General features: G+C 42.6%; 1 protein-coding gene across 13 annotated transcripts in view; it reads right to left on the bottom strand.

The window, feature by feature from the left end:
• Window positions 1-21,189, bottom strand: part of RUBCNL (rubicon like autophagy enhancer) — a 51,633-nt gene that overhangs the window by 13,268 nt on the left and 17,176 nt on the right. For 10 of the 13 annotated variants that reach the window (XM_033176929.1, XM_033176926.1, XM_033176935.1 and 7 more), the window contains 7 exons: window positions 19,258-19,340; window positions 18,556-18,775; window positions 12,811-12,909; window positions 12,175-12,235; window positions 11,086-11,218; window positions 9,196-9,341; window positions 5,825-5,889 (listed from right to left, as the gene is read on the bottom strand). In XM_033176929.1, coding sequence (XP_033032820.1) covers window positions 5,825-5,889; window positions 9,196-9,341; window positions 11,086-11,218; window positions 12,175-12,235; window positions 12,811-12,909; window positions 18,556-18,775; window positions 19,258-19,340 — 807 coding nt within the window. The remainder of the gene's footprint in view (window positions 1-5,824; window positions 5,890-9,195; window positions 9,342-11,085; window positions 11,219-12,174; window positions 12,236-12,810; window positions 12,910-18,555; window positions 18,776-19,257; window positions 19,341-21,189) is intronic. The other 3 variants (XM_033176938.1, XM_033176937.1, XM_033176936.1) reach the window with 1 other exon arrangement.

Raw genomic sequence — 21,189 nt, 5'->3', positions numbered from 1 at the left:
AAGACCACAGAATGTGACTCAGAACTGGATTGAGTGATATTACACATATGAAAAGTGCTTTATAAATTGTGAAGCAGTATATATACAATGTTAGGAAGCAGCATCATAAAGATCCCTTGATAAATCAATGAGAAAAAAATACAAAAATGCACAAAGGATGGGAATAGGTAATTCATGGAAAGAAGAAATGCAGATAACAGAGAAAAACAATCTCAGAAACAAAGAAATGCATATTTTAAAAGTGAGGCTGAGTACAGTGGCTTATACTGGTAATCCCAGCACTTTGGGAGGTCAAGACGGGAGGACTGCTTGAGCCCAGGAGTCCAAGACCAGCATGGGCAACATAGTGGGACCCCATCTTCACACACACACACAATTAGCCAGGCAATGTGGTGTGTGCCCGTAGTCCTAGCTACTTGGGAGGCTAAGGCAGGAGGATCGCTTGAAGGTGGAGGCTACAGTGAGCCACCACGATGCCACTGCATTCCAGCCTGGGCAACAGAGTAAGATCCTGTCACAAACTGATGACAAATAATAACATGAAATTGAAATGAAATGAAAGAAAAGTGAGATACTCTGTTTTGACTCAGCCTGTCATAAATTTAGAAGACCCAGAACTGGTGCAGTATCTAGAGGAGGGCACTTACGTCTAGCACTGATAGAACTAATTTATAGGAAGACATTTTTGTGATAGACTTAAATTCTTACATGTGCAACAGTAATCCCGCTTCTGTGACTCCATCAGACAGAAGTGCTAACAGGTACACACAGTGACATAAAAAGATATTCATTACAGCACGTTTATAATAGGGGTGGCAACCAAAATGTCCATCAAAAGGCAATTGATTAAGTGTGGTGCACTCAACATGAAATGCCGCACAGCCCATAAAGTACATGGAAGAGCATGGGAAGTGGACATCCAGTTACAAGTAGGTATAATGTGATCTCAATTTTATTTAAGAACATATATATAAACATACACATAAACACATATGCACTGTCTAGATCTCCACCAACAGTGACTATTTCTGGAGGGTAGGGGAAAGAAGAAGTTTTTGCTCTTTATACTTTTTTTTTTTTTTTTTTGAGAAGGAGTCTCACTCTGTTGCCCAGGCTGGAGTGCAGTGGCATGATCTCGGTTCACTGCAACCTCTCCCTCCTGGGTTCAAGCGATTCTCCTGCCTCAGCTTCCCCAGTAGCTGGGACTACAGGGTGCACCAGTATGCCCAGCTAATTTTTGTATTTTCAGTAGAGATGGGGTTTCACCATGTTGGCCAGGCTGGTCTCAAACTCCTGACCTCAAGTGATCCGCCCGTCTTGGCCTCCCGAAGTGCTGGGATTACAGGTGTGAGCCACCACGCCCAGCGCACTTTTTAACCTACTAAAATAAACACTCACTGACCGCTTTTTGAAATGTCTCTAATAAAATACACTAACAAACAAAAGGTATAGAAACAAATGCGACAAATACCTGTGCGCTCACCACTCAGCTTCAGAAAGAAAACAAGTCAGTTGAAGTCTCCTATGTGCCCCTCCCTCAACACTAGGTTCTGACATGAACCAAGTTTGATATTTATCATTCATAGTTTGAGTCATGTATGTCTTTGTAATTGAAATATCATACAGCATAACGCAAATCTTAGTTGCCATATATTGGGAGGATGAATGAAATCATGAATGGGAAAGCAGTTGCTGTAGAACCCGTACACTGTAGATTCTGAAGATCATTTCCAAATAACGGCTTTAAAAATAAACAAGGCCTGGCCGGGCGTGGTGGCTCATGCCTGTAATCCCAGCACTTTGGGAGGCCAAGGCAGGTGGATCACCTGAGGTCGGAAATTCGAGACCAGCCTGACCAACATAGAGAAACCCCGTCTCTACTATAAATACAAAATTAGACTGGAGTGGTGGTGCATGCTTGTAATCCCTGCTACTTGGGAGGCTGAGACAGGAGAATTGCTTGAACCCGGGAGGTGGAGGTTGCAGTAAGCCAAGATTGTGTCATTACACTCCAGCCTAGGTGGGCAACAAGAGTGAAACTCCATCTCAAAAAAATAAAAATAAAAAATAAACAGGGCCTGGCTGGGAGTGACCAGAGAAAGGAATCTTACTGAATACTTACTCTGTGCCACAGATCTGTTCAATGTTTTATGTTTACTACGTCATTCTGCGCTCGAAAGTCTGTGAGAAGGGACAGTTATTTCCCCTATTTCATTGATGAAAGCACAAGACACTGAAGTTACGCAACACGTAGGGACACACGAACAGTATGTAGCCACGCAGGATTCCAACCCAAGCCTGGACTGCCAAAGCTCCACCCCACAGCCACCATGTCCCACTCCTCCTCTGCTGCATTCAATGGCGGGAAAGGGAGAGGGAGCTAATGCCTTTGCACACGCCCAAATTGTCCCTCAGACCCAGGTCACACTCAGTTGATGTTTAAAAGCAAACAAATAGAGTTGTTTTTTGTTATTCATTATAGTTATGTTCTATAGAGTTGCCATGAACACTGAATTAGTCAATACTGAAGCACTGCTCCTGGGGGAAATTCAGGGTTAGGCACCTGTGAGCTTCTGGTAGAAACAGTTTCATCTACTTCTCAACACACACTCAATATCCATTCCCTCATTCATTAAACTTTATTGAATACATGCTGTTATACTATCAATACAGAATACACTAATGCCCATCTTTTTTAGTTTCCTAAGTCCTTTAACTAAAACAGAACAATACAAAGTGACCTAAACCAGTGGTTCTTGGCCAAGCGTGATTTTTGCTTCCCGAGGGACATTTGCAAATGTCTGAAGCCATTTTCAGTTGTCACTGGGAGCTGCATCTACTGATGCTGGCATCTACTGATGCTGCTAAACATCCTATAGTGCACAGGACACCCCCCACGACAAAGTCCATGGTATTGCAGTTGAGAAATCCTGTTCTAAAACACAATTGTTCTCATTTTATGAAAAGTCAGCGTCAGGGGGTAGGGTGGAAGGGAAATATTCTACGACAGAGATGTCCAGTATAACCTTCCATGAGGATGACAATGTTCTATCTCTGTGCCGTCCAATACAGTAGCCATGAGTTACATGTGGCTATTGAGTACTTGAAATGTAGTTAGTGTGACTGAGGAACTGAATTCTTAATTTCAATTAATTTAAATTTAATTTTAAATAGCCACATGGGCTAGTGGCTACCATACTGCATAGTGCAGTTCTAGAACAAAGCTAACTAAAGAGAAACAATGACTAAATGTGATGTATGAAACTTGATTGCACACATCAAGTCTGCAATCTTGATGGAAAAAAATCGCCATAAATGATACCTTAAGAACAACAAGCACTAGGAAGTAGACAATATAGAGAACTGTTTTTAATGTTTTTGGTGTGATAACTTGTTTATTTTCCTTATTGTTGGGACATACTGAACTAGTAAAGGGTAAAATGTCATGTTTGGTGTGTGGAAATTGAGGAAGACTAAGGAAAACATGACAACTACATTCAACATGGAATTCTGAATTGGATTCTGAAACAGATAAAGGATGTTGTTGAAAACCTGGTGAAATCTGAATAAAGCCTGGGGTTTCATTAATAGGACTGTACCCAATGCTAATTTCTCAGGTTGAATAATTATACTATGATTATGTAAGATGTTAGCAGTAGAGGAAGCTGGGTGAAGGGTGTACAGGAACTCTCTCTACTATTTTTGCAACTTTTCTGTAAGCCTAAAATTAACTCAAAGTCAAAAGTTAAAAAAATTTATCCTAAGAAGCTAGAGGAAGTTAACAAGAAAAGCCCAAAATTATTTCTATGCTGTCTGCAATCTGTGCTCCGCCTACCTCTGTGGCATGTTTTCTCCTCCTATTCTTACTCTCTGCTCACACAGGGTTTCTTTTACTTGCCACAGGCCCTTTGCACATGACAAACACCGCTACTTCTGTGGGCAATCAGTTTCTGATGAAACCTCTTACTCCCAGCTTCTCAAGCTCAGACGAAGTTCCCCTGCTGGAAATCCCACAGCACTCTGGACTCTTTTGTTACATACACTTACTTGGCTGATGAGTGTATCTTCCCTAAAAGATAAGCAAGCTCCCTGAGGGCAAGGCCAATGTACAAAAGTGCAGACACACATCTCCATACCTGAACAAGACACACATCTCCATACCTGAACAAGACACACATCTCCATACCTGAACAAGACACACATCTCCATACCTGAACAAGACACACATCTCCATACCTGAACAAGCTTAGGGAAATAACAAAAGTTGGTGGAATGATAGTCATACGTGTACAGTTTCTGACTCATGCATTAGGTATTTATGGAAGTGCCAGGATACAGTGGTTAACCAAAGAGACATGTTCCCCACTAGATGTGCTGGGAAAATGACTCATTCAAAGAAAATCAGCAACAATGGTGATGCCCGTCAGGCATTATCATCCAGTGTGGGAGAGGAAGCCCAGATCGATTCCTGCTCACTATTTTTATCTCTTGAAGTAGGAGCTCCTCATAGTCTTTTTCCTTCAAATACTGACTATCAAAGGCTAAGGGAACTCATGCCACAAAGCTCCTCCTTCCAGCCTTTTGCAGGTCAGACATACAGGTACCATCAGAGCAAAACAAGTGATTCCCAGTCTCAAGGGTAAACTTGCATTTCTGACTGAGGAAAGCCTGAGCACTTTTTTTTTTTTTTTTTTTTGAGACAGTGTCTCACTTTGTCACACAGGCTGCAGTGCAATAGTGCGATCTTGACTCACTGCAACCTCTGCCTCCTGGGTTCAAAGAATTCTCCTGTCTCCGCCTCCCGAGTAGCTGGGATTACAGGTGCCTGCCACCATGCCTGGCTATTTTTTTTTTTTTTTTTTTTTGTATTTTTAGTAGAGATGTGGTTTCACCATGTTGGCCAGGCTGGTCTCAAATTCCTGATCTCAGATGATCTGCCCACCTCGGCCTCCCAAAGTGCTGGGATTACAGGTGGGAGACACCGTGCCTGGCCCAGGAAAGTCTAATCTTCTAGGCCTCAGGTGGCCCAGGAATGATCCTCTCAGGCTACCTCCTCAAATTCCCTCAGAGAAGTTTGGCTAGCTCCTTGGTAAGTCATTCCTTTACTCAACAAATATCTTTCGAGGACCTACTACATGCCAGGCACTCTTCTAGAAGCTGGGACTAAAGTCATAAATATAACAACAGTACATCTGGCCTCACAGAACTTACAATCTAGTGTTGAAGACAGATAATAAGAAGACACATTAGTAAAATATAAGAGACTATTTTAGAAAGACTGTGCTAAGAATAAAAAGAAGGGGCTTCTAAGAAAATGTTGTGCAAGAAAATAAAGAAAAAAAATAAGGCTGGGTAATACAAAGTGTACATGGGATTGTTTGTGACCAGCAGTGGGGCAAGACAGGCATTTTAGATAGAGCAGCAAGGGAAGACCTCATGGCTTTGGAGTGAAAATGTGAAAGAAGCAAAGGAATCAGTCATGGGGGTGTCTGCAGGGAGAGCATTTGGAGGAGAGAAAACCACAAATGCAAATATGTCAGAAGTGAGCCTGGCATTTTGAAGGGGCAGCAGGAGGCCACGTGGTTGGAGCTGATGCCCAACAGGGAGAGAACTAGGAGGCTGGTCCTGGTGTCCTCGGTCCTAGTTGGTCACACAGCCTTGTCAGTCATGATGGCCTCCTCATGAAAAAGAGGGCAACTTCTGTGAAGCCTTTATAACAACTTCTCATCAAAGGCGTCTCTCACACAAGCAATGCGCTGCCCTACTTTGCTATTCTTGACCGTGCCATCACATAATAAGCAGGCGATCCATTATCCGTACTTACTAGGCTCTATCGGAGTTCCACATCCGGCACAGAAAAAATTCTGGGCTGCTACCACCAGGTCCCTCCTGAATACAAAAAATGATACTAGTTACATTTCAGAGAAGGCCAATGGAATATTTTTCACTAATTAGAAAAGAAATTGCCATCGTGATACTTTTCTCAACTAAGGGCCTTAACTTTGTCACCTTTCATTTGGGAAAGAAATAGATTTATTCAATACAATTTTCTAGTTGAAATCTCTGAGTCTTTTAAAACTACAACTAATTTTTATTTTTATTTTTTCCTGAGACAGGGTCTTGCTCTGTCACACAGGCTGGAGGGCACTGGCATGATCATAGTTCACGACTGCCTAAAACTCCTCGACTCGGCTCAAGCAATCCTCAGCCTCCTGTGTAGACAGCTAGGACTATAGGTACACGCCACCATGCCCAGCTAGCTTTTTTTTGGCTTTATTTATTTTTGTAGAGATAGGGTCTCTCTATGTTGCCCACGCTGGTCTCGAACTCCTGGCCTCAAGTCATCCTCCTACTTCGGCCTCCCAAAGTGCCAGAATTACAGGTATGAGCCACTGTGCCCAGCCTTAAAGCTACGTCTCTTTAAAAGCTTCTGCTAGGCCAGGCGCAGTGGCTCATGCCTATAATCCCAGCACTTTGGGAGGCCGAAGCAGGCAGATCATGAGATCAGGAGATCTAGACCATCCTGGCTAACACGGTGAAACTCTGTCTCTACTAAAAATACAAAAAAATTGGCCAGGCGTGGTGGTGGACGCCTGTGGTCCCAGCTACTTGGGAGGCCGAGGCAGGAGAACGGCGTGAACCTGGGAGGCAGAGCTTGCAGTGAGCGGAGATCGCACTACTGCACTCCAGTCTGGGTGAAAGAGTGAGATTCTGTCTCAAAAACAAAAAAAACAAAACAAAAAGCTTCTGCTAAAACCAAAGCAGAAGTCAGTGTCACTGATAACCCCAAGGGGTTTTTAGGGAGGGTCTCAATGCCCATGTATAGGGTTCCAGCTCCAGAGAGAACCAGCCTTTATACAAGGAAGATAGTTATACAAGGAAGATAGTTCAGGGAGCCCATACACCAAAAGATGATGCACTTGGGAAATTCACAAATGGATCTAAAGAAATTTAGATGAATAAGAGGTAATATAAGACAAAGAAATCAAATCAAACATCTCTGGTAAGAGATATTCCATTCCATTGAGGGATTTTCTTTCTTTTTTTTTTTTTTTGAGACGTAGTCTTACTCTGTCACCCAGGCTGGAGTGCAGTGGTGCAATCTTGGCTCACTGCAACCTTCACCTCCCGGGTTCAAGTGGTTCTCCTGCCTCAGCCTCCCAAGTAGCTGGGACCACAGGCATGCACCACCATGCCCGGCTAATTTTTGTATTTTTAGTAGAGATGGGGTTCCGCCATGTTAGCCAGGCTGGTCTTGAACTCCTGACAGCAGGAGATCCCGCCCACCTTGGCCTACCAAAGCGCTGGGATTACAGGCATCAGCCACTGAGCCCGGCTTGAGGTATTTTCTATTAAACTGTTTATGCCATAGTTTTACATGTGACTTGGAAATACCAAGGAAATTGTAAAATGTGATTACAGTTCAGGATCAGTAAAGATGGCCAAGGTAAAAATATGCTAAATCTCTGCCCAGGTGCCATAGCGAGGACTTAGGAAACCCCTAAAGATACCCCAGGCTAAGGAAAGTGACCCCTCACAACACCTAGAGAGGGAATTCTGCCCAAGCAGCCCCAGAGATTTTCTTGGCATTCTCTCAAAAGAAGAAAAACAAAAGAAATATCTAGTCTATAAGGCATCTCCATGAGGCAGAGTCAACCCCTCTCCAGTCCCTTGGACACAGTCAACAACCCTCACCAGTCCCTTTGTAACGTTTGGCGGTTTGCACACCAAATTGAATACAAACCAAGAGGGATGGAAAAATTATACTTGGTTAAAATGTTTTGTGTATAATCTTTTTCCATAATCTGTCCTATACTCTCAGAACAAATTACAATTAAACTATTATTTTAAATTTATAGGTTTATTTCCTTTTCTGCATAATCTTAGTTGTTTTGTCTTTTAGAACTTTTGTTACTTCTTAGAGAGCAAACATATTTTTATTTACATTCTGTTACATTTCTTTTGTTGGTTTTGAGATGGAGTCTCGCTCCGTCACCCTTGGAGTGCAGTGGCGCAATTTCAGCTCACTGCAACCTCCGCCTCCTGGGTTGAAGCAATTCTTGCTCCTCAGCCTCCTGAGTAGCTGAGATTACAGGCCTGCGCTCACCACGCCTAGTTAATTTTTGTATTTTTAGTAGAGAGAGGGTTTCACCATGTTGCCCAGGCTGGCCTCAAACTCCCGACATCAGGTGATCCCCGACCCTAGCCTAGGCCTCCCAAAGTGCTGGGATTACAGACGGGTGTGAGCCACTCCCTGGTCTCTGTAACATTTTTTTAACTATAAGTGCTTTCCCTGAGATTAAATGTTCCTTTTTTAGAAGTTTATTCATTCATTTTTATTTCACACTGACTGTTCTGGAAGATAAAGTGGTCCAGTCTTTTAAAATTATCATAGGCTGGGCGAGGTGGCTCACACCTGTAATCCCAGCACTTTGGGAGGCTGAGGTGGGTGGATCACTTGAGCCCAGGAGTCCAACACCAGCCTGGGCAACATGGTGAAACCCCATCTCTAACTTTTTCAAAAAGGAAACAAATTTTAAAAAAATTACTGTATATAATTTTTAAGTTTTGATATTAGCCACTTTTTTTTTTTTTTGAGCTGGAGTCTCGCTCTGTCGCCCGGGCTGGATTGCAGTGGCCTGATCTCAGCTCACTGCAAGCTCCGCCTCCCGGGTTTACGCCATTCTCCTGCCTCAGCCTCCCGAGTAGCTGGGACTACAGGCGCCCGCCACCTCGCCCGGCTAGTTTTTTGTTTTTTTTTTTAGTAGAGACGGGGTTTCACCGTGTTAGCCAGGATGGTCTCGATCTCCTGACCTCGTGATCCGCCCGTCTCGGCCTCCCAAAGTGCTGGGATTACAGGCTTGAGCCACCGCGCCCGGCCGATATTAGCCACTTTTAAAAATCTCCTTTAAGCCTATTTAATTGTGAGTTGCTATGTAATATTTACAATTAGGCTTGCATAGTTGAATTCTCAACTTGTCAAAACTTATAGAGGCCCCAAAAGTCCATGGTAAACAAGAGGGAAAAAAAAAAAACCTAAGCCAGAAAATACAGCCAACTTTCCTTTCCCTAAAACAAATTTTCCTGTGTTCTTTAGCATATGTATTTTTTCACCTACTGCCATACAGCGTCAGGTGGGATCTGTTACAATGTGATTTAAATGCATTGAAGGCCCAAGCAGCAGCCCATACTTACTTGAGTGGTGGATGAATATTAAATATGATTTGAAATCTAGGAGGAGCCCAGTCTTCAGTCCCTCTGATCCTAGACTTAAATTTAATTTCTTGTACAACATTCATACTGGATTCAAAGTTTTTTCGGACACGCTCTTCATTTACAACCTGCATAAGACATAAAATGATTTAGGAACAACTTAAGCATATTTCAAAGAATTTAAATTAAAGGAACACCTAAATGTATTTCCAACAGTAAAATTTACCATGAAAAATTAATAGTGCTTTTAACTTTAAACACCACCCAGATAAGATCACTTTTCTTAGTATTTTTAGTTCATTTATTTCCAGACTTCAAATTGACTGTAAGTAGGTCATTTTGACCTGGAATGCATTTACGAATAGCAGAAGTCTTACCCCTCTTAGTCAACAGACTGACAAATGCTACCAATCAGAACCCCTATCATTATTAGTCTTCCCCAGAAACAGCTCTCTTAAGACCATTCCCCTTGCTTATAAATGTTCAGTGCCTCCCCCCAAACCACTGGACCCTCCTACTGTCATTTAAAAACCAAACTTCTCAGCCGGGTACAGTGGCTCACGCCTGTGATCCTAGCACTTTGGGAGACTGAGATGGGCGGATCACTTAAGGTCAGGAGTTCGAGACCAGCCTGGCCAATATAGTGAAAACCCATCTCTACTAAAAATACAAAAGTTAGCCAGAAACTGCTTGAACCCTGGAGGTGGAGGTTGCAGTGAGCCAAGCTTGTGCCACTGCACTCCAGCCTGGGCAACAGAGTGAGACTCCACCTCAAAAAATAAATAAATTAAATTAAATTAAATCCAAACTTCTCAAATTAGCATTCTACATCCTCCACAATTTGGCTACCATCATTCAAACCTTATTTCCATAAAGAACAACCTCTCGCACACAAATACTCACAAACGGGTATTATCCAACCGCACCAAATCACTCTGCTCAAGAGCATAGCATGCCCCTCTGCTTTTGCTGCAGCTCCCCTTTGCCAAGAATGTCCTCCCCCAACCTTTCTACCTGCCACAGTTCTGGCCAGCCCAATACTTAGCTCAAGTTCTGAAATCTGCAATCAGCCTTCCTAAGTTCCTCTGGTAAAATTAAACACACCCTCCTCTGCACTTGGAGGGCATTTTCCCTACCCCTATTTTAGCCTTTGTCATAATATTCTCTACCCCGAGAAGGCTGGCTGCTCTCCGACAGCAGTGAGCAGTGTGTTCCACGAGGGAACCAACATGTACTTTCCAGTGAGGCAGCCTGGTCATGACTCCTGCTTCACGGCTGACCAGCCCTGCTGGGAGACTGGGCCCACCACTTAAAAATAAAAATAAGGACAGCCTCTACCTAATAGGATACTTACAAGGATTAAAATATGGACTGCTGGCTGGGCATAGTGGCTCAGGCCTATAATCCTAGCACTTTGAGAGGCCAAGGTGGGCAGATCACTTGAGGTAAGGTGTTGGAAACCAGCCTGGCCAGCATGGTGAAACCCTGTCTCTACTAAAAATACAAAAAGTTAGCTGGGCATGGTAGCAGGTACCTATAGTCCCAGCTACTTGGGAGGCTGAGGCAGGAAAATCGCTTGAACCCAGGAGGCGGAGGTTGCAGTGAGCTGAGATCGTGCCAATGCACTCCAGCCTGAGCGACAGAGCAAGAATCCATCTCAAAAAAATTATAAATAAAATAAAATAATGTGGACTGCTGAGCAGTCTGTGGTGCACAATAAGTACTCAATACATGCCAGTTTCCTCATTCATTTTGAGTCTCCCCTAATATCCAATGACCATACAAGGAAACACAAATGTTTAAAGTGAACAGGGCAGGCAAAATGAGGATTTAGGAACTTTCAATTCAAGGCCAGTGTTTTTTGATACTTACTATTGAGCCAGCTGCACTCAGGGAACCTGCCAGCTGAGAATTAACTAGTGACAGTATCCAGCACTTCCGGAACACGCGGTACAGCTCTTTGGCTAATAGTTCAGCAGAATTGAACTCTGGCTCATAAGTGACACTGAAATGTAAGAGATGTAAAAACCGGAAAATTATATTCATGAGGAGTATGTTCAGGGTCTTCCTGAGGTTTTCAACTGTTCTTCCCAGCCCCCAAAACTCAGAAGAGGCTGTCGTATGAGATGACGCATCAATCACGCACCAGGTATCTTACTCAACATAGTTCCTCCATGTTCAATAAATAAAGCATCTTTTACTTACTGAGGGCACTAAGACTTAGAGGTGTGGTGAAGGAGCACCGGTTTTAGAGTCAGAAGACCTGCATTCAAGCCCTGCTTCTACCTCACAGCCTTCGCGTCCTGAAGCACAACCTATATGAGTCTCAATTTTTATGTCTATAAAATTAGGTTTCAAAATACATAAATACATGGTTGGGCGCGGTGGCTCATGCCTGTAATCCCAGAACTTTGGGAGGCTGAGGCGGGCGGATCACCTGAGGTCAGGAGTTCAAGATGAGCCCGGTCAACATAGTGAAACCACGTCTTTACTAAAAATATAAAAAAAAATTAACCAGGTGTGGTGGCAGGCGTCTGTAATCCCAGCTATTCAGGAGGCTGAGGCAGGAGAATTGCCTGAACCCAGAAGGCGGAGGTTGCAGTGAGCTGAGATCAGGCCATTGCACTCTACCCTGGGTGACAAGAGCACAACTCGGTCTCAAAAACAACAAGAACAAAAATCATAAATATACACACACACGCATATATAAAATTCACCCAGCCTGTTTAACTGAAATGAGGATTAAATGAAAATGCAAACAAAAGCCTTTTATATATTGTAAAACACTATAAAAACTTTGGGGGTGATTGTTTCATTTCTAGGTGGTAATCTCCTAGATTCGTGGGAACAAATTATTGGAACTAGTTGAAGTGGGCCCAGAATGTCAGAGGCCTAGTGTTCACACTGCCTCAGAGGTGACAGCCCAAGGGTCTATGTGCACTGCGCACAGAAGACAGATACCTCTTAGAGGAGCTGCAGGAACAGCTACAGGTTTCTGTGATATCATTAAAATCTCCAAGCTCTGTGGGAAAATAAAAGAAAGAGTGGTGAGGTCATTTAGTCTGTTTCATTTCATTGCAGTCCATTTTATAAGAACACTAAAATCACTCCCTGCATCTCAGAAAGAGCAAATTATTCAGCATCTCCATGCTTCAGGTTCTGAGAAATGGACAGACCAGATAATGAGAGCACAGATAATGATCAAAGATGGGATTTCATCTGAAATTTCGCCAAAATATAACTGAGAGGCCAAAGAGATATCAGACCATAATGAAAATCTGCTTTTTCATTCAACTCTACAAGTGAGATGGGAGATTAGCTATCCAGACATTTGAAACAAAAACATCCATATAGATATATAAAAATATATATAAATATATATAGATATAAAAAAATATAAATATATATAGATATATAAAAATATATAAATATATATAGATATATATAAATATATATATCAGGGACATAATCTGATTTCGGAAGAAGTTGATTTGAATGCCACTGTAGCGTAGTATTGTGTGTGATGTATGTTAGTATGTGTATACAGATGGGATTGGGGAGGCAGCCAGTCACATCCAAGTAGTTTCCAAATCTTACCTAAAATAACAAATTCATCAATGTCGCATTGGCAAATCTCTTTCACATCATGGTAAGTACGTGTTTCAGTCACTGGGCTGACCTGTAACACAGCACAACCTAGACAAAGAAAGGAAGGAGGTTTTTACCAATAAGAAGAAAAACTGTACAACCTGCAACACCCAACTAAATAGAAATTGGGAAATGAAGAGGGCTAAAAATTTAAGAGAATTAAACATTTCATCTTAAAGAATTAAAAAATTAGGGAACTGTTTGTGTGTTCTTTTTGCATTCACTATGATTAAGTGCCTGTAGTCCCAGCTACTCGGAAGGCTTTCATCACAAAGAAGCTTTGCAGTACATCCAATGTTTTAAAATATTAAAACACTGAAAGCACCTAAAGGTTTAATAATAGGAAATTGATTTTGCAAATCACACGATTAAATACTATCATTTAAAAATGTAAATCTGCCAGGGGCAGTGGAGTGTTCTTGTAGTCCCAGCTACTCAGGAAGCTGCGGTCGGAGAATCACTTGGGCCCAGGAGTTCAAGTCCAGCCTGGGCAACGTGGCAGAACACTGTCTCTACAAAAAATACAAAAAAATTAGCCCAGTGTGGTGGCCCGGCCTGTGCCTGTAGCCCCAGCTGCTCAAAAGACTGAGGTGGGAGAATCACTTGAGCCTGCAAGGCAGAGATTGCAGTGTGCTGAAATCATGCCACTGCAGTCCAGCCTAGGTGACAGAGTAAGACCCTGTCTCAAAAAAAAAAAAAAGTGAAGGCCGGGCGCGGTGGCTCAACCCTGTAATCCCAGCACTTTGGGAGGCCGAGACAGGCAGATCACGAGGTCAGGAGATCGAGACCATCCTGCTAACACGGTGAAACCCCGTCTCTACTAAAAAATACAAAAAACTAGCCGGGCGAGGTGGCGGGCGCCTGTAGTCCCAGCTACTCGGGAGGCTGAGGCAGGAGAATGGCGTAAACCCGGGAGACGGAGCTTGCAGTGAGCTGAGATCCGGCCACTGTACTCCAGCCTGGGCCACAGAGCGAGACTCTGTCTCAAAAAAAAAAAAAAAAAAGTGAAAACTAAAGCAACATGATTATTAATACTATTAGTATGAATAGTATTAATACTATTAATACTGGTAATAATAGTATTAATAATCATATGATTAATTATATTGTTAATATAATTATATAATCACTGTAAATATTAATTTGTAAAACTGTCTTCATTTGAATAAACATGGGAGAGAAACACAGAAAAATGAATACAGTTGTTTAGGGAAATAGTCTAGCCCATAGTTTACATAGAAGTTATGTGGGCTGGGCATGGTGGCTCATGCCTGTAATTCCAGCACTTTGGGAGGCTGAGGCAGGTGGATCAATAATTTGCTGTTTCTGAGATGCAGGGAGTGATTTTAGTGTTCTTATGAAATGGACTGCGATGAAATGAAACAGACTAAACAACCTCACCACTCTTTCATTTTCCCACAGAGCTTGGAGATTTTAATGATATCACAGAAACCTGTAGCTGTGCCTGCAGGTTTCTTGAGACCAGCCTGGCCAACATGGTGAAATCCCGTCTGTACTAAAAATACAAAAAAAAAAAATTAGCCAGGCGTGTTTGCAGATACCTGTAGTCCCAGCTACTCGGGAGGCTGAGGCTGCAGAATCGCTTGAACCTGGGAGGCAGAGGTTGCAGTGAGCTGAGACTGTGCCACTGCATTCCAGCCTAGGTGACAGAGAGAGACTCCGTCTCAAAAAAAAAAAAAAAAAAAAAAAAAAAAAGAAGTTATATGAAGGGTTTTGCAGTAGGCTGGCTGACTTTAAGAACCAATTCTAGCTGGATGACTATGGACAACCACCGCTTCCAGCTGCAGTTTCCTCATGGGCAGAATGGGGGTAAGAGCGCACATCTGTGTTTTTCACTGTCTTTTGCCCATCATCCACAGTAACATACAATTTACATTGTGACTCAGTACAGACACAATAATATGTTTAACTGATAAAAAAACAAAAAACTTTCGGGAAACATTGCTCACCCTCAGCAAGATGCACTCTGATACTTTTTACTCTTGTTTGCTTCTTTTTTAATGTTCTCAGGACCAACTGGCAGTTTGAGTAATACCAACCCACCTCATGGAGGAACATCTATTGCCACAAATGTCACAAGAGAAATACTTAATACAAGATAAATATTTATATTTGGAGGATAGAAATGTTCTTTTCATTTAACATATTCATATTTATTCATGTTTTCTTAAAGTTTCAGCTACCATCAATTTCTATGCAACCACTATTTATAAAAATACCTATTTCAGACAAGGCATTATACTAAACACAAATATGAACAAGACAATTTCTCATCCATCTAAGAGTTTAAAATCTCACGAAGGACTGGATGTGGTGGCTCACATCTGTAATCCCAGCATTTTGGGAGGCCGAGGTAAGTGGATCACCTGAGGTCAGGAGTTCGAGACCAGCCTGGCCAACATGGTGAAAGCTTGTCTCTACTAAAAATACAAAAGTCAGCTGGGTGTGATGGTGTGTGCCTGTAATCCCAGCTATTTGGGGGGCTGAGGCAGAAGAATGGTTTGAATGTGGGAGGTGGAGGTTGCCGTGAGCCGAGATCACACCACTCCATTCCAGCCTGGGCAACAGAGCAAGACTCCAACTAAAAAAAAAAAAAAAAAAAAAAAAAAAATCCCATGAGGAAGCTGATAATACTAACAGACCTAAACCACACATACACACAAAACACAGTTGCATTGCATGGGCCTTGAGAAGTTCTGAGGCAGAGCTCTACACTACACAACTCCAGAGAAAGCCATGCATGTAGATGGCTGGAGCACTGTGGAGCAAAACCTGTGTTTCATTCCACATGGATGGTGCCCCTCCCCTGGGATACAAACCAGGGAGCATGTCACAGTGACAGTGGCAGGAGATTGCTTCTGAAGGATGGGAAGGATGAAAGACCTGATGTGTGGTTACTGGGGGAACCTACATTTCAAGACATCCTTCCCAAAGCCATAGGGAGAAATGTCTGCCAGCAACTATACACAGTCTAGTTCAACTACAGCTCACCATCCAGCCAAGGGGAATGGCAGGAGATTCCTGTTTAAAAGACAGGAAGCAGCCAGATGCCACAAGGCTAAAAATTCTAGAATAAAATGTGGCACAAGGTCAGCAAGCCATTATAGAGGACAAGAAGTTGTGATCCAGGAAGACAGATATGTCCAGGATAAACTAGGGGAAACAAGTTGAAAGTAAAGAGAGAAAATTAAACCAAATCAGTATTGAAGAACTAAATTGTAGTTCTTACAAAATGACTAGCCAGAAGGCTACTGCAGTGGGCCAGGTAAGGGATAGAAATAGGAAATGGATGGAAGAGAAGTGATTATGACTGAGAAGTCAGGATTGATTTGTTCACTAACTAGAAACGGGACAGGAGCACAAGACCAAGGAAGAAGAAAGAGTTCAAGATAGAGCCCAGTGTACTAAAACAGGAATTACTTCTTCTCCACCCATATTCATTTTCTCCCTACTGGTAGCCTCAGAAGGCATGATCGTCCATATCACATTCCCCCACCCCCCTGGCTGCATCTGACCAACCAGTCATGGACATCCAAACAAGGCAAGGCCCATCAGGTGCTCTGTCCTGGGATCTGGACTGAGGGTCCTGCAAAACTGAGTTGTTGAGCTGTGAGGACCTGGCTGAGTGGTCAGGAAGACTGCAGAGCTGAAACTAGAAGCCAGGGGTGCGTAGAAGTAGGTAGGCTACAGAAAAAGAATGAAGCAATTGCTAGAAAAAGAAAAAGTGAGAGGCTCAAAGTTCGTGAAAAGATAGACACTGGAGCTATGTCTATACTGGTCATATATGTCCCGATATATTTTCCACAACTGGGTTCAGTGAGAATGTTCTGTATCTTAAGACAAAACAACCCTTTTAATTTGAGCCAGTTAGTGCATTCAACAGACATTTGATCATACACCTATTCTGGGCCAGGCATTATGCTACACAACATATGGAGTGAGTTCTTCCTTTGTTATTGAATATTCCTAATTAACGTGTAGTAAAGGAAGCCAAGAAGAAAAGCAAGCTTTAGTGGTTTTCTTTGGAAGAAAGGGGATTATGAGGGAGTGATGGAGAAATGACTAGTTTAGACATATTAAGTTATAGGTTAACTATGCCCATCTTTATGTTGCAGTGAACAAAATCAACAATGAATAAAATGAAGCATTTTAAGTCACCCAGAAATGAAGTATTAAGTCAGAGGTCCTGCGGGGTCAGCCAGACGGACAAGTCTCCAGCCATAGACAGTAAGCACTTAGAAGAGATGTCCAGGACTGAAAACACAGATTTGGGAGATAACAGCTGAGAAGGAATAACTGAAGGTGATAATTTAAGGTGTATAGTAGGTTAAATATGCCAGGAAGCAAATACAGATTTAAAAAAAGAATATAGGACTGGAGGCAGGACTTAGGAAATGGTAAGACAGTAGCAAACCCTAACATGAGCTAACAGCTTAGGCACTCGTCCCTCGAGGAAGAACCCCTGGGTCCCAGAGTGAGCCGAGCCGCTCCTCCTCAGTGACGGTGATGCACTGTGCTGGGTCCTCGCCTCGGTTCTACAAGTTACCCCACAGGGCTTCCCGGTCCTGTGCTCCAGCATGCAGGCTCCTTGAAGGAAGGAGCACATGCTGTGTACTGCTGATGCTCAGCACCTAGCATGACACAGGCTCATTACTGAATGAAAAAAAGAAGAGGCGTTGGAAAAGGAAAGATGGTGTAAGAAGAGCCAGGAGAATGTCACGTGACAGAAAACAAAGGAAGATGGGACATCAGTCACTTTTATTTCCAGTGCAAAAGAAAAGTAGGATCGGCTGGGCACGGTGGCTCAAGCCTGTAATCCCAGCACTTTGGGAGGCCGAGACGGGTGGATCACGAGGTCAGGAGATCGAGACCATCCTGGCTAACATGGTGAAACCCCGTCTCTACTAAAAAAAATACAAAAAACTAGCCAGGCGAGGTGGTGGCACCTGTAGTCCCAGCTACTCGGGAGGCTGAGGCAGGAGAATGGCATGGACCCAGGAGGCGGAGCTTGCAGTGAGCTGAGATCCGGCCACTGCACTCCAGCCTGGGCGACAGAGCGAGACTCCGTCTCAAAAAAAAAAAAAAAAAAGTAGGATGAAGTCCAAGGTTAAAACAAAAAACAAAACAAACAAAAAAAACAAACAAAAACCCATAGGATTTGACAACTGAATGGAGCATGATAACCAATCCTGACCCAAGACAGCAGAAATGGTGAGGATTACAGAGGTTACTCAAGACGTTTTTAGACAAAGGATTTAAAGACATACATGTGTCCTCCTTTATCTGCAGTTTCGCTTCCCGTGGTTTTAGTCACCTACAGTCAAGTGATCCAAAAATATTCAATGAAAAGTTCCAGAAATGAACAATTCTTAAGTTTTACATTGTGCACCATCCTGAGTGGGATGATGAAGTGCCACACTGTCTTGCCATGTCCCCTCTGGAACATGAATCCTCCTTTGTCCAGCATACCACACTGTATATACTACTCACCCACTAGTCACTTAGTAACCCTCTTAGTTACAAGAACAAAAAAAAAAAAGCAGTGTATGTAGGGTTTGGTACTATTTGAGGTTTCAGGCTTCCACTGGGGGTCTTGGAATATGCCCTGTGGATAAAGGGGAATTACAGAGAGATATATGTGAAACACATAACGTACAGCTTTCTCATACTTGCCCAACTTGCCTTCATAGCCACTGTATGAAGAAGTGGAAGACCCAGACTCTTGCTTTATGTTGGTATCAAAAGTCACGTCAGAGTCAGGCTGATCACTCCCAAGTAATCCACTGGCTTCTTCTTTACTCCAGTTCTCTGTCTGCTGTTGACTCAGAATGTTACACTTCATTTTCTCCATTGCTGATATAATCATATCTGCAACATGAAAGTGGGCATTTTCCTGCAGAAAAAGAAATCAATTAAAATACAAGCATAATCAACTTTTTTTCGTAGAGGGTATATTAGATTTGAAAAATCAAGGCGCTCTATCTAAGTGGAATTAATGCATATCAACATAAATATGTATTTAACTGAGTTGTCATAGGTCACTCTATGACTTACAGCACACATTGTCCAGAGCCGTACATTTGGCTTACTGTAATCAACAGACAACTCAAGTTGGATTTCTTGTTATATAAAACCTTAGGTTGGGGGAAGCCTAAGCCAGACATCATTCATCAATCACAGAAAACTTTCCAGCTGAGCACAGGCACTGCCTTGGAACCCTTCTTAGCTTATGTTTCTGGCAGTCTCTATCAATGAAATGCTGAAAGGAAACCTATTTGTAATGCTTCATCAAATTGAAGTTTCCAGATTAAATCACAACAACATTATCTAAAGGATTAAGACTCTATGGTTAAAAAGAAAGAAGACAGCACTCACCTTTTCTACATCAACAGGCAGCACAAATACTTCTGGTGAGAAGGAATTCAAAGAAATGGTTCTTCGACTGACTTGAACAGCACCTGCCAATATAGCAAATTATTAAAAAATGGAGAAAAGGGAGTTTAAAGATTACCTAATAAAATAAAACAATTCTAGGAAGCAGCTTTTAAATAATGTAAAAAACCAATAAGTACAATTCTAGAATAAATTAAGATGACAGAAAAAGAAAGATCTTTCCCATGGCAGGTCTTGCAGATATTGCTTTAATGATGGTCATTTCTAGGAGAGGCTGTTGGAGCAACTGGGAGGTATCCTCAGCCACCGGAGTGGAGGAGACCAATGGGGAAAAGGGTAGAAAGAGAATATGGTCCTGGGAAATCCCAATAGGGACTGGGGTAGGGTGAGAAGCCACAGTCCAGAAGCAGGGTCCTAAGGATTATGAGATCACTTCTCTAACTCATTGTGATTGACCTTAAACTTCCTTTTTTTCTTCTTCTTTTGAGACAATTACCTCGCTCTGTCACCCAGGCTAGAGTGCAGTGGCGTGATCACAGTTTAGTGCGGCTTCAACCTCCTGGGCTCAAGCGATTCTTCCACCTCAGTCTCCCTAGCAGCTGAGACTACAGGTGCCACCATGCCCAGCTAATTTTCTAAATTTTGTTTGCAGAGATGGGGGTCTCATTAGGCTGCCCAGGCTGGTTTCAAATTACTGGGCTCAAGTTACCCTTCCACCTCAGCCTCCTAAAGTGCTGAAATTACAGGCATGAGCCACTGCACCCAGCCCTAAATCTCCTGTCTAGAGAAATAAAATCCATCCAAAAAAAGGTCAGCATTACTTCTCTAAGATAGTCTTCTTCCAGTCAAAACCAACAAACTGCAGAAGGTATATTCTGCTGACACATCCATTCCTGCACCCTTAGCCACTCCATTACTGGCAATGACCACCATCAAAATGAACATTTTTTCTGTCATGTGATTTCTTACTGCAGCATTTAAAGCAAAATTTTCTGTGTCAAGAGCTGAGATGTCCCAACCTGCTAAATTAGAACAAAATGCTGCACATGGTGGTGACACAGCTCTCAGCGTGATGGAGTTGCAAGCAGGATCATTCAAATCCCTTGCTTCATGTTCAAGAAAGTACTTGTTGCATGGAAAAACTTGGACTTCTTAGCTTCAGAAGCTATGGGTTGGCAAACTTTTTCTATAAAGGGCTAGGTGGTATATATTGGAGGATCTGAGGGCCATACAGTATCTGTTTCAACTACTCTATTCTGCCACTGTAATGAGAAAGCAGCTATAGACAAAAGAGAAATTCATTTATAAAAACAGGAAGCTGGCAGGATTTGGTCCCTAGGTCATAGTTTGCAGACTCTGAGTATAGAGGAAAGAACACAGAGAAGAATTGAAACAGAGTAGATTCCAGTTCCAGCTGTCCATTCACCGGCTGTGCCGCTGCATCAGAATGCTCTCAGCCCTGAAATTGAGATATTTATCAGGACATTGAGGAGATAAAGGTAGGTGAACGTGTAGTTCCTACGCAAACCAAAGAAACTGTGGAATCCCTTCCTACAGTCTCAAGAAATGCTTACAGATGCAGGCAGTCTTTCCCTAAAGTATTTTCCCAAAAACAAAACAAAACAAAACAAAACCCTTTTGCTGCCATCTGAGATGCAGCGGTCATAGGAATATCCACGTCTTAGTGGCCAATGGCTGTTTTCCCTATTGCTGCCTCCACACCAGAGAAAGAAAAAAACCCGATCACTCATGGCTTCTTTTTCTTAGTCTTATAGAATGAATCCCCTCTCTGAGTCTAAGAGATATTCTCAAAACATTCTGTGAGTTCTTTTTTTTTTTTTTTTTTTTGAGACTGAGTCTCGCTCTGCTGCCCAGGCTGGGGTGCAGTGGCGCGATCTCAGCTCACTGCAAGCT

This window comes from Trachypithecus francoisi, unplaced genomic scaffold, assembly GCF_009764315.1.
Source record: "Trachypithecus francoisi isolate TF-2019V2 unplaced genomic scaffold, Tfra_2.0 Lachesis_group18, whole genome shotgun sequence".
Lineage (NCBI taxonomy): Eukaryota > Metazoa > Chordata > Mammalia > Primates > Cercopithecidae > Trachypithecus > Trachypithecus francoisi.
Note: the sequence above shows the minus strand (reverse complement) of the source record. Positions and strands in the feature narration are given on the sequence as shown.